This window comes from Brachyistius frenatus, unplaced genomic scaffold (genome assembly GCF_029030835.1).
Source record: "Brachyistius frenatus isolate BFR_SWC_R1_liver_20210118 unplaced genomic scaffold, ASM2903083v1 Contig_57, whole genome shotgun sequence".
Classification (NCBI taxonomy): Eukaryota; Metazoa; Chordata; class Actinopteri; family Embiotocidae; genus Brachyistius; species Brachyistius frenatus.
In genome coordinates this window covers 364550-376557 of record NW_027210656.1, presented here as the reverse complement: position 1 = coordinate 376557, position 12008 = coordinate 364550, and the positions used below count along the sequence as shown (strand labels likewise).

The following is a 12008-nucleotide window of genomic DNA, read 5'->3' as shown; positions in this document are numbered from 1 at the left end:
TTTACGTCATGTGATCGGCCTTTTTGGAGACAGACTATCAAACTTTTTAGCGCTAATATCGGCTGATCGCAATCAATGGCGATGATCGGAGCACCCTTCATCATTTGTACCACCGACTCCTGTCTCTGAACTGTTTAGAAGCTAAACTTCTACATGGGGAGAATTATTAAAAGTGGATGATGCACCATAAATCATGGCATATTTCCTCTCTTTAAGACTCTCCCATTCAAATATCAGCTTTGTGAAGATGGTTTGCTTGCATTGCTTGGCCTTATCAGCTGATTTATGCTTAAAGGAAAATTCCTATTTGAACAGTTACAACTTGGGTTTCTCTGTTATGGTTTAGACCATCATTTATATCAATTAACATTGAGCTAACCAAGCAATAGGTCAGATCTGGAAACATGGCAACATCACTACAAAGAAGTTTGACAACATGAGTTACATAAGCTCTCAGATGATCAGACAGGCTGATAGTTTAGCCAAATTATCTTAATCATGTGACACCCACAATAATCTTGGCCACCACAACTCTAAAAACAGTGTTTAAGTGAAATATCCAAAGTCAGCTCCCGATCTTAATAAATTAGAGATCTTAATAAATGCAGACACGTATGGTGGACTTTGCGTACGTGATTTTTCAGAAGCGCAGAGCACGTGTGCGAGTGTAGATCGATATCTGCTCCACCTTTATATGAATCTGGTGTGACTTGCATAAAGCATGGACCAATGAAGAATAGAAAAGATGGGAGAGCAGAAAAGAGGTAGTATTAGGTGAAAAAACAGACGAGTGAGGAGAGTGAGGGTATGAACGACCTCTTCCACAGCTGCAAGAGGTGTGCCTGGAATGATAACTCGTTCCATCCATCTCCTTTTGCTAAAAACAGTGTGGAGAGAAGGGTGTCTTCAGCTGTGCTCAAACGTACCACCTGTCATTCTTCTTCACCACATACAGTATGAGCACGGGCGGTTCTTCATGAAATGAGATTGGAGTTGGCAGCCAGAACTCAAAAATGCAGAGCCCACAGGAAAAAAACACACTGGGGAGCCTATTCTCCCATCACAGCGATGGTATTTTCTCTTTGCCAAAGCCCTGATAACATTGCTTTGAGGACACATTATTACACATGTGGGTAATGTACACCTTCACGTTTTCCTCACAGACAAGAGATAGACCCATAACAATCAAGAGAAACAGTAGGCAGCCCGAATAATCAAGGAGAGAACTCCCAGAGAGTGTGACTTACACTGTAGGGAGCAGTAATGGCAGTGAGCATTGGAGCAAAACATTGGAAAGAAGATCTTTTTATTTTATTTTATTTTGGGGGCGGGAGGTAATTTATTAGGAGTGCCTATATGCAAGCAGCTCATTCAGGCAAACACACTGAGCTCTTAAGAGAACACCGGAAAATGCACCACAGGAGATTATCCATTTCTACCTTTGCTCTGCGCTCCTCTGTGAATCTGAAACCCAACCAATTCTGGGCCACAGAAAATGAAATTTTACTCCCACTGCCTCAGGTGCTATACCAGCATGGGACTAAGTTTTGACAATGTTTTCATTGGATTTGTGTCAGAAGGTATCAAAAGAAAAAAGCTGGACTACTTCTCACAAGCCCAGTTTTCACTACAAGAATTAAATCTATTTAAATTAAGTGTTATCATTCTGAAACTGGATGACATTCTGGATTTCTCACCAGAAATACAGTGGTGTGAAAAAGTGTTTGCCCCTTCCTGATTTCCAATTTGTTTTGCATGTCTGTCACACTTACATGTTTCATATCATCAAACAAATTTAAATATTAGTCAAAGATAACACAAGTAAACACAAAAATGCAGTTTTTAAATGAAGGTTTTTATTATTAAGGGAGAAAAAAAAAAATCCAAACCCACATGGTCCTGTGTGAAAAAGTGTTTGCCCCCTCCTGTTAAAACAACTTAACTGTGGTTTATCACACCTGAGTTCAATTTCTCTAGCCACACCCAGGCCTGATTACTGCCACACCTGTTCTCAATCAAGAAATCATTTAAATAGGACCTGCCTGACAAAGTGAAGTAGACCAAAAGATCCTCAAAAGCTAGACATCATGCCGAGATCCAAAGAAATTCAGGAACAAATGAGAAAGAAAGTAATTGAGATCTATCAGTCTGGAAAAGGTTCTAAAGCCATTTCTAAAGCTTTGGGACTCCAGCGAACCACAGTGAGAGCCATTATCTACAAATGGAGAAAACATGGAACAGTGGTGAACCTTCCCAGGAGTGGCCGGCCGACCAAAATTACCCCAAGAGCGCAGCGACGACTCATCCGAGAGGTCACAAAAGACCCCACAACAACATCCAAAGAACTACAGGTCTCACTTGCCTCAGTTAAGGTCAGTGTTCATAACTCCACCATAAGAAAGAGACTGGGCAAAAATGGCCTGCATGGCAGAGTTCCAAGATGAAAACCACCGCTGAGCAAAAAGAACATTAAGGCTCGTCTCATTTTTACCAGAAAACATCTTGATGATCCCCAAGACTTTTGGGAAAATACTCTGTTGACTGACAAGACAAAAGTTGAACTTTTTGGAAGGTGTGTGTCCCATTACATCTGGCGTAAAAGTAACACCGCATTTCAGAAAAAGAACATCATACCAACAGTAAAATATGGTGGTGGTAGTGTGATGGCCTGGGGCTGTTTTGCTGCTTCAGGACCTGGAAGACTTGCTGTGATAAATGGAACTATGAATTCTACTGTCTACCAAAACATCCTGAAGGAGAATGTCCGGCCATCTGTTCGTGACCTAAAGCTGAAGCCAACTTGGGTTCTGCAGCAGGACAATGATCCAAAACACACCAGCAAGTCCACCTCTGAATGGCTGAAGAAAAACAAAATGAAGACTTTGGAGTGGCCTAGTCAAAGTCCTGACCTGAATCCTATTGAGAAGCTGTGGCATGACCTTAAAAAGGCGGTTCGTGCTGGAAAACTCTCCAATGTGGCTGAATTACAACAACTCTGTAAAGATGAGTCGGCCAAAATTCCTCCACAGCGCTGTAAAAGACTCATTGCAAGTTATCGCAGACGCTTGATTGCAGTTGTTGCTGCGAAGGGTGGCCCAACCAGTTATTAGGTTTAGGGGGCAAAACACTTTTTCACACAGGGCCATGTGGGTTTGGATTTTTTTTCTCCCTTAATAATAAAAAACTTCCTTTAAAAACTGCATTTTGTGTTTACTTGTGTTTGATGATCTGAAACATTTAAATGTGACAAACATGCAAAAAAAATAAGAAATCAGGAAGGGGGCAAACACTTTTTCACACCACTGTAGGTGATGGGTAAAATCCATCATCCCCTTTCCTTTTAGATACTGAAAAGCCCAATCCATCCAGTATGTAGTGCGGAAAAAAATTGGTTACCAGGGGAACATTACCAGTCCAGACCTCAATGATGGCAACTATTATTTCCCACCTGCAACTTTTGTTGTCAAATAGTGCCAATTTATCAAGTGAAATAGAAAATGGTGAATCTCCATTTACTGGAATAAAAAGGTCTGTCAAAATGGTTGTTTAGAGTTATACATGTTTGACCTTTTCTATTGCTCATTTCCCCAGAATTTAATAGTCCATGAAACACCTGCATGCCCTCAATAAAGCCTGAAATCTAACTTTCAACCTCTCCCTATTGGCACAGTTTGGCCAAACTCCCTAAAAAAAACCCTGTCTCATCACAGCACCTACATATGTGAGCATGAGGTGTCTTAACTTAAAATACAGTAAATGACAATGATCACAAATTATTATATGCTTCTCTCTGCCAGTCTGGTGAATGTCAGTGTCTTTAGAAATTTAATTCTGAGAATTCAGTGGCTGCAATTAAACAAAATGCGATTCAAACATTTAAATGTCGGGCAATGCCACCGGCAAATGCCTTTGGAGGCAGATGTGAAACTGGGGAGTTGCTGAACTTTTTTGTCCAGCCCCAGCAATGATGCTGCCGTAGTCCGTTCCTTCCAAGAGCGACGAGTCGATCTCCACGGTTCAATTTCCAATTTTCCAGTTTGAGCCCATCTAGGTTCAATTCCATGACCCTGCCTCCTTTATGATAGCCCCATATATCCTATTCCAGCTATAATCCTAAATGCCATTTGACTCATTTCAAAATGATCATCAGCCCAGTTAGAGCCTGGTTGGGCTTTAAAGCACTTTGATCAATCAGTGTCATCGTGATGATCAGTCATGGCCTGAATTCTAAATAGCAGAAAACATTAAGCAGCAGTGCTACTAAAGGTAACATAGAAGGCTTTCTGACCATTTTGTTGTTCCAGGGATGCATATTTTCCACAATGATGAATATTAGTTTTATAGTCATGTTATAGGCACATATTTCTATAATTTACATATTTAAATTGCAAATGTTAGAATCAAGTTCAAAGGATAATTATTAAAATATATATTTTTTAAAAATACACTATAGCAAAATACATAAATTCAAAATTAAATTAATCTAATTCGGGATGCCAATTTCATGAAGCAGCGCAGAAACATCTCACAAACCCTGTCCATATAGCAGCATCTGCCTCGGGACAAGGCCTTGGCTCTGCAAACAACCATTGATCAGGGAGCAGGAAGAGGAGAACTTGCAGCTTTTATTTGCTCTGGCTTTGGCTTAAGGTGCTGAAACACCACTTAATCTACCAGTCCACAAGGGTCTAAGGTCACGGCACCCTAGGACGACCTGAATAGCAGGATGCTGCTCAAATCCCTCGACCGCCTCGAACGCACACATATACGCAGAAATACACTCACCATGGTCCCTCCACTCTATAATTCCCCCTGCTGCACTCGCTGTATTCAACTCTTCCCCTTGCACTTTTATATTATATGACATAACCACAAGGTCGCCCGCCACAATGTAGCACGTTTGCTTTGTTGCTGACCTCCAGAAATGACGTGAATCCAGGGGAGGCAATAACAATCTTATTATTGCGCAAGCTTTGATGTCAGACAGCTGAATCTTTAGTCATTAAACCTGAGCTCCATTCGTATCAGCATGCTACAGAAATTAGGACCCAGACAATGGCTCTATATCACACCTTCACATTTTTCCACTATATTCATAACTAAATTATTGTTCCTTCACAAATATATTTGGGTAGAATAATGAAAAAGAAGAGGATGAAACAACAGAAAATGAAAACCAGTCTTTTCTCACCGGTCCGAGGCTTCCAGTCCTGTCCCAGAGCACTTTTGTTGCGGTTGGTTTGACTGAACAGCCTTTTATATACGGACTTGTTTGTTGAGCAGTAGAATACGACGACTTCTGTTATACACTAACAGTAGCTTTGCATGCCGTTTCAAAGCAGTATTGGGATACATTCATTTCATATCCACTTCGAGTAATAGTTTTTTTTATCTTGATTATAAAGCGTATTTTCTTTTTCTCTTGCCAAGATTTGGATAATGCAATCAATGCCACTTTAACGCCTGTGCCTTAAATATGAAACTAACCTCAGTTAGCTTAGTGTAAAGACGGGTAACTTCTTGGAGTTAGTGAGCTTTAGAAGTGCTGAAAAGGAGGTTTTGTAAAGTGTGGTAGGAGCCAGGAGAGTCATTTCCGGCTGATTCCTATCTTTATGCCATGTTAAAATAACCAGGTTCTGGCTTTAACTTTACCGTTCAGAAACAATAGGAGCATCAATCCTCTCATCTGTCACCAAGAAAGCAACAACAAAAAAAGAGACCAAAATGTCCAGTTGTCCCTTTTAAGGTTCAGTGTAGAATTTACAGGAATGTATTTGCAGAAATTGAATACAGTCTTCATAATTATGTTTTCATTGGTGTATCATCACCTAGACGTAAGAATTATTTATGAGCCCTTCATCTACCTCGGGAGTGGGTCCTCTTCCATGGAGGCCACCATGTTGCACTCCCATGTTTTTACAGTAGCCCAGAAGTGACAAACCAAACACGGGCTCTGGAGAGGGTCTTGTGTTTTACAGCCTCCGTAGATTATGTTACACGCCAGGTGAGGCGAGGGGAAATCATCTGGTTGCAATCTGCAACCTCACCACTAGAGGTCACTCAATCCTACACACCACTCCTTTAAGTATAATAGAGCAGACGTGAGCGCAGGTCATTTGGACAGCATCTGTACGAGTAGTGGCTACAATTCATCTATATATGTGGTAGAGCAGACATATATATTCACAGTGAAAGGTGTGTTTAGTTTGTCAGGTTACTAAAATGAGTCACACATGCAGCTTTGCCACGGCCTGTTAATTTTAAGAAACCCTAAAAGTGTGTCTTTGTAACTGTAATTACTTTAATAGGAAACAGATGATGAACACATGATTTTCTAATACACATTTTTTTCTACTTCATCCTCTTGTAAAAAAGTAATCTATGCCATCTTTTGCAGACTTGAATAAAAAAAAAAGAGACTGTAAAACATCTGTAAACATTCTGTGATGCAAGAAGAGGCAGAGTACGAGGCATCTGGGTGTAATTTCTTAGACAGATAAATTGTGCATCACATCACTGGGGGCAGCCGAGTTCATTTAGTCACCGTTTTAATCTCGAGTGTCTGTTACACCAGCTTCTCTTACTTCCTCTGATGTCACATTTATGACTGAATACATCTGCATACTTTATATGCCTCGTCGAAGTACATCAATATCTGATCTCACACTAGATATTATTCTGGTTACTGGTTCTTCTTTCACTGGCTGCATTAGTCATCAGTGGCCCGCCTCTCTGAATGTGAAAAGAGGCAGAGGAGGTGTTTTTCTTTTCTTTTCTTTTTTCTTTTATCTCTCTGCTACTTAAATGACTGAGGAAAGAGAGTAAGAGGAGCTGATTCATGTCACCTTTGTTGCTCCTCCACTCCCATTCATCAGAGGAGGGTCGTGTGAATTAGCTTAGTTAGCAGAGCAGCTGCAGATGTGAGACATTATTCACAAAACCAGATTTCAGGGTATCAAGTCAAGTGAATTCAAGACTTTTATCTTCTTTAATTATGTAAATCATATGCCACAGATATTTCCTATCAAGTCAAGAGGCAAAGCTTCTTCTTTTTTTTTTTTCCTCTTAGCAAAATTTCAATGAGACTCCCGAGAGAAGCAGGAAGAAGAAACAATACTCAAACTGCACATTTGCAAGAAAAGTGCTCTGGATTCTGTATCTGTGACTGTATGGGTAAGATAGAAAAAAAAAGAAAAAAAAAGAAAAGATCCTTCATACGTACTTCTATTTTTTGAGCATTTTTGGAAGTTAGTCTTGATCTCAACTGCATTAATATAAAATGTTTCTTGATACATATTAAGAAAGACAGTTTTGACTACCTTTACTGCATTAGGAATTAGATTGCAAACTCAATCAAAATCAAACCTTAAAGAAAATATACTGTAGATGCCAACATAAAAATACAATAATTTAATGCTGTCATTTATGATAAAAGAAAACATTTGACATTTTGAAACTTTGGAGTTTATTTGCTTTCTTGTCAAGAGATCAAAAGACCGACATGCCTCTCTGTATGGTAAATACGAAGCAGCTCGTTAGCTCAGAAGATTAGCCACCAAACTTTGGTTGTTCTAAACAAAAAACAAAAACTCAATGTGTGAATCAGAGAACTTTTTGGTGTGTGGAGACAAAGACACACACACAAGCCGAATTACGGATGCTGCGCGACGGCTTGCAAAGTCAACAGAATGACGTGATGGGAAAGATTAGCGTGGTGTGAAGATGCGTCAGCATGAAATGGAAGTGTTCCCCCTTGAGCAAAATTAGTGCTCACCCCCGGGCTACCGCATCAATATACAGAGACGAGAGGAAAGGAGGAGAGAAAGCCGAGGGAAACAACGGGAACAAACGAGTTCTGGGATCGATCAGAAGCTGAGCTGACACACTCACTGTCATACCCAGGGTGGGGGTGTGCATTTCTTGCTAATGCAGCTTAAAGTTAACAATGGGAATCAACACAGACTACACAAAACGTCTGATTTGTACAAAAAAATTAAATTAAATTAAAAAAAAAAAAAAAAATTTTTAAAGGTGCAGAGTGAAAACTTTCTGTTTGAACACATCTGTTAATGTGGTGGTGGAAAGATTTTGATACCTTCTGTTGCTTGACAAACACTTTGCAGCAGCTGTTTCCTCTTATGCCCTGTCATTATGCTAAGCAAAGCTAACTACAGTCAGGAGCTTCATTGCAATTCTAAAAAGGCAAGAGTGGTATTGATGTTCTTATTTTATGTAATTCTGAGTAGAAGTTTCAGTAAGCGTAAGTAATTCCCAAAATGTTGAACTATTCATTCAACAGTTGCTTAGTTATTCTGAACTGAAGTGCCACCCATCATATCATCACCTAGTAAGCGCCACTCAACTGACCATGCTGCTGGAGAGCACCAAATAACACATCAGAAATATCACGAGGCCATTTCTAAAGAGGAAAACTTAAAGTGAAGTTGAGAGAGCAATTGATGTTTAAAGCACAGATAAATATTAAGAGGTTCATGCCTCAGCAGACAGACTCTTAAGGAATATAACCATGTCTGACACTCTGGAAATTTGTTTCGATTTAAGTATTAGTTTTCCTGCACTTTATTTTATTTTTCCTTTCCAGCTGCTTTCTGAATTATATAAAAAATATCAGATTTGACAGTGTAATCCTCGACTTACACTGTGATTACCTTGATAAAGTTTTGCAAGGCCTTAATTATATTCATCACCAGATTTCATTGCCACTGATAAAACTACAGCACCTAGTCACCTCGATGCTCCTCTTTTAACTACCCTGCAACTAATAGCATGTTTTTCGGATGAAAGGTCGATGTACCACGTACGTGTTCTTCCTATAAACAATGACATACGCAACAATATCCAAAGGTAAAATGCCCCTGAAGGTGTGGTGGATGTGAAGAGAAACTGGCGTACCCTTCATGTTTCCTGGCTCCGTGCCTTTCAAGCCTCAAACACACTAAAAAAAAAGTTGACAGTGCTATTAAACCCAGTCAAGTGTGGATGAAGGAATATTAAATCATTGTTATGCCCTGATTCTTTGTCATCAACCCTCACGCTGTTTCCGTAATGGGATACCAACCGAAGATGAGGCAAATAAAGAAAACCAAGGTTTTACACGCAACTATAATCACAACGGTTGTGTTCAACAGTACAGATGAGTGAGCTGCTCCCTACAAACTGAGGAGATGTGATGATGATACTCTTCTACATCAGTCCAAATATAGAGAGAAAAGAAACAACAGGCTAACCAGTCACAAGAGTGTCCCTGCCAATGACACTATATCGCAAATGGAAATAGTGGCTGTGTGCAGACAGACAATCAATAAAACTGCAAGAGGCTCCCGCAAGGCCAAGCTCCCTGGATGATGCTTGTTATTCATTTGAAGCCTCGCTGTAAGAGCAAGAAAGTATATGCTTACAAAGAAAGAAATGAATTGACAGAAGGCACAACAGCAACTAAAAAAAAAACAACACAACATACCTGCAGTAAAGTTGTAACTTGCTGAAAATCCCACCGCTTCCAGTTCGCCATCTGTAACAAATTTTATCCACAGATATCGGCCGCTACTCCTGATATCAGGCGGGCTGTGCTGACCGCAGTAGCGTCCGAGCATTGGGGAGAAGGCAAAGGGTCCATCCCGAACCTCGATGTTGTCAAATTTACATTCCCAAGAGGACTCGATTGAATAGTTCTCCTCAAAGTGTAGATCGATGCACTGTCGAGGGGGAGCTGGAAGATACAATGAAAATAATTACCAACTAGCAAAACGCATGGAGTAAAAAGTCAGCCATGCTTTCATTGATGTACATTCAAATTGTTTTATTATCAGCACGCCCACACACTCAATACCCACCTCCAATCCTGTCTGTTAGTCAATTCATTTCTATAGCACCAGAATTGTTAGCTCCAATTCACTTCAGTAATATTTTAATCACATTACATGATCTTCTTACTTGGAAAAAAAAAATAGAAAGAAACCACAGAATTGTCCCCTTGATATCTAATAACCAATACATCTCATCATTTACTGAGTAGTTACTGTGATTTTCCCCTCAGGAGAACTACAGAGATGCTTTCGCTGAGAAAAAATACCTCAATCACCTTGTTTTTTTTAAACGCTGCAGTGTTTAAAGGAGAAAATGTACCTTCAAGGATGTAAACACACTCTGTGTCTGGGGGATATTTGCTTGGGTAATTGGGGGAAGTGAAGATCCCTCCTTCTGGTTCTTTCACCCACGTTCCACATTGACCTGCAGGCTTCACCCCAGAATTGTTTTTCACTAAAAAAAAATACATAAAAAGGAAAAGTCAAAAGATTAAAGCTTAAAAGAGAGGACATTTAGGTTGAACAGACATTCTTGGTGATGGAGAGTACCTGCCGTGTCCTTCTTTGTTGCTCCAGACAACCCAAGTATGAGAAGACTTGCAACAACTGTAAGAACAGAAAGATAAATATTATTTATTGAAGAACTGTGACATTAGTGCCTTGTTTTTCTCTTATTCTCTCTTTAGCTGAGGTTTGAGTCAGCAAGAAACATTATTCATCAGTGTTGTGCTAATGCTCAACCTGTTCCGAGTTTTAGCTTGAAGAATAAAAAAATAAAATAATGAATAAATAAATAAAATAGTAAAATACCTGAAATAATAATGACATTGCTCAGAACATACAAACCTACAAGCTTTACTATACCTCTGGCTATAAGCTTTACCCAAACCCTTTAAACATGATTTTTAAAATGATAAAAATGGACAACAGAAACACCTACATCATACATTCTCTCAAATCACAGGAGAATTACCTGCCAATAATAAAACTGGAGAATAATAATAAAAAAACTAAGAGAACTTACATTGTGACCTTCAAGAGTGAGTTTACAGGTTGAAGGATGCAGTGTGTAACAACTCATCACATTTGTCCCCCCCCCTCCCCCTCAAGTCATCACTATTCTATTCCTATTTTCAGTTTGATCTGTTGCTCTGATATTTAGAGTCCCTCTAAACTGATTAAAGGATTATTATACTCCCTTGGCGTTGGGGTAAGGCAAGCAATAAGCGCTTTTGAGCAAGTGTGCTTCAGCTGATGAATACGGATGTCTTACCGTGATGGAAGCTGTGCCCATGTACCATGTCTGTTCCTTTCACAAACGGCTTCAGACTCAACTAATTCCATTTAGATTTAGGAATACTTGAAGAGGAAAAACAAAGATAGAGATGAGAGTTTCTGAGGATTCACACCGAGAAACCGCTCATGCCACAGCCTTTCGGTTTTAAATGAAAAAAAAAAAAATACTCCTTATTGAAATCTTAAGTGAGATAAAAAATAAAAATAAAAATAAAAATCCTTTCAGATGTGTCACAGTAACTAATCACCAGTTTCATATAAAACCAAAAACAGTTCCAAACACTCGCCCGATTTCCATCCAAACGTTTCTAATACCCTTTGGTGCTTTTGGTGCACTGAAAGGATTAATAGTCCCTTCATCAGCCCTTCTCTAATCGCTCCACCTTTGCGATCTTCTTTTGTAAAATATCATGGACAGCCTTGTTTTGTCCTCTTTGGTCCCTTTATCAGGAGACGGGATCCTTCAGGAGCACGTAAAACCACGCAACACTCATCTCTGCGGCGTTTTCTTTACTCTTGCGCTGCGTAAAAATCTTCCAGAAAAACAAAGAGGTTGTCCAAAAAAAGAAAAAAGAAAATTAAGTGGATTTTCGTTTGGATTTCATTTGTCGTCCCTGTGTTTCTCAAAAAGCTGTCAGTGTTGTTGTGAGTGTGTGCCTCTGCCTTGGCTTCTGTCAAGTGGAGAGTCCCCGCAGCCAGCAGGAGTTAATGTATGATCTCCCTCCTCCTCCCGTTCATTCAGCTCTGACTACAGCCGTCCAATGCGCCACAATCCTCACGTACTTTTGACGCACGCATTCAAAACTTCTCCAGGACACGACTTCATCCACACACACAGGCTACATGTACACGCACAAAAGTGAGGAAGCACTAGTGTGTGTGTGT

At 39.8% G+C, this 12008-nt stretch overlaps 1 protein-coding gene across 7 annotated transcripts in view; it reads right to left on the bottom strand.

Moving 5' to 3' along the window:
- Nucleotides 1–11282, bottom strand: part of neto1l (neuropilin (NRP) and tolloid (TLL)-like 1, like) — a 69042-nt gene extending 57760 nt beyond the window's left edge. For 6 of the 7 annotated variants that reach the window (XR_011311193.1, XM_069705483.1, XM_069705486.1 and 3 more), the window contains exons 1-4: nt 11101–11282; nt 10377–10433; nt 10147–10281; nt 9482–9730 (exon numbers count right to left, since the gene is read on the bottom strand). Coding sequence is in view for 6 of the 7 variants with exons in the window: in XM_069705483.1 (XP_069561584.1) it covers nt 9482–9730; nt 10147–10281; nt 10377–10433; nt 11101–11128 (469 nt within the window). In the remaining variant the exon portion in view is untranslated. Of the gene's footprint in view, nt 1–9481; nt 9731–10146; nt 10282–10376; nt 10434–11100 lie in introns of those variants that run through there. The other variant, XM_069705488.1, reaches the window with a different exon arrangement.
- Between the last annotated feature and the right edge of the window lie 726 nt (nt 11283–12008).